The sequence below is a fragment of the Arachis stenosperma genome, chromosome 4 (assembly GCF_014773155.1).
Source record: "Arachis stenosperma cultivar V10309 chromosome 4, arast.V10309.gnm1.PFL2, whole genome shotgun sequence".
Lineage (NCBI taxonomy): Eukaryota > Viridiplantae > Streptophyta > Magnoliopsida > Fabales > Fabaceae > Arachis > Arachis stenosperma.
In genome coordinates this window covers 103,641,547-103,642,959 of record NC_080380.1, presented here as the reverse complement: position 1 = coordinate 103,642,959, position 1,413 = coordinate 103,641,547, and the positions used below count along the sequence as shown (strand labels likewise).

General features: G+C 36.3%; 1 protein-coding gene across 1 annotated transcript in view; it reads right to left on the bottom strand.

The window, feature by feature from the left end:
- Positions 1 to 959, bottom strand: part of LOC130975263 (L-type lectin-domain containing receptor kinase S.4-like) — a 54,656-nt gene extending 53,697 nt beyond the window's left edge. Inside the window, exon 1 of the mRNA XM_057900080.1 lies at positions 6 to 959. Coding sequence (XP_057756063.1) covers positions 6 to 642 — 637 coding nt within the window. The 5' untranslated portion in view covers positions 643 to 959. The remainder of the gene's footprint in view (positions 1 to 5) is intronic.
- Between the last annotated feature and the right edge of the window lie 454 nt (positions 960 to 1,413).

Genomic DNA, 1,413 nt, shown 5'->3' with positions numbered 1-1,413 from the left:
CACACTCAGAACATTCTTCACAGAATCATAATCAACCCAAACCATGATGGGTTTCCCACTCTTGAGATTCAAATCCTGCAATTTCCCTGACCCATTATCATCAAGATAGTAACTTGCATTAACAGAAGCATTGGATTGCAAGCTATTGATATCAATCCCAACATGGTTATCATTTATATCATCGAATTCAAAGTCTTGAACAGTGTCAAACTCAACAGCAAAACGATGGTTAGTTAAGTTACCAACATCGTCTGGGTTGAAGAGACCCAAGTACTGGCTTGGGTGAGCTTTGAAATCTTTCGAAGTGGCTATGGTGAAGGCTAAGCCATGGCCACCGAGCTTGGGATACTCAGGAACAATAGCAAGAGCGAAGGAAGTTGAAAAAGAAAGAACTTTACCACTGGTTTTGTCTTTGACCTGAAATGGTGACGGGTAGAAAGCGTGACCCATTAATCTGCTTGTTTCGTTTGTTAATCTTAGCAAACCGTTTTTCTCGATTTCTGCTATGCCGTTTAAGGATATGTTGGTTGCATCACAGTTCTTGAATCCGGAATAGAGAAGCTGATCCGGCTGAGATGATGAAACTAGGATAAGAAGGAACAGCAACACAGAGAAGAGTTGTTGTTTCATGTTTCTGGCCATGACAAACTACAGAAGGTTATTGAAAGAGATCCGGGAAAAGGGTGCAGATTTGAAAAGGTTGGTGGTGGTAGAACAAAACAAACAGTAGAATAATCAATCAGAAAAACGAACATATATAATAATAATAAATAATAATAAGATATCGTTTGGTTTGGAGAATAAATGCATATGGGAGGAAAGTGGAAAGCATAGAGAAGACAGAAGAGAGATTAAATTTTGGTCACATGGAAGGGTCAGAATATACGAGACAAGAGAAGAGAGCGATGCATAAAGAAAGGGAAATGCTTGTTTGGGTTTTTTGGGTGTTGCAGCTCACAAAGGTGTAGTACAGTGTAAGTCAACAACTGGAAGGAAAAAACAGAGGTCTAAGGATAAAGATTAGAGTGGGATGGGGGAATTGAATGATGGTGCTTTTTCTGAGAGTTGAGAGTGACGCGTGCAGTACGGTGATGGAGACGTCGCATTGTTCTACTTCTACAGTACACAGCTTTGTCTCAAAGATTTTTTCAATTACGATAGAAAAAAGCACTTATTCATGGCATTAGAATTTTCAGAAATTGTTTTTAAGGATAAATCACCTCAACAAAGTGAATGGGTTTCAATTTTGCGTTCCAACCTTCTTAGATATCTAACAAGGATGTAATAATAACAACTCAATAAGTATTTTAAATTATATTCTATAATAATAGTAATTATTTAAATTTATTTTTTAAAAATATAAAATAATTATTAAATAAAGAGTGCTAAAAAGTAGTAAGTTTTATAATTTAT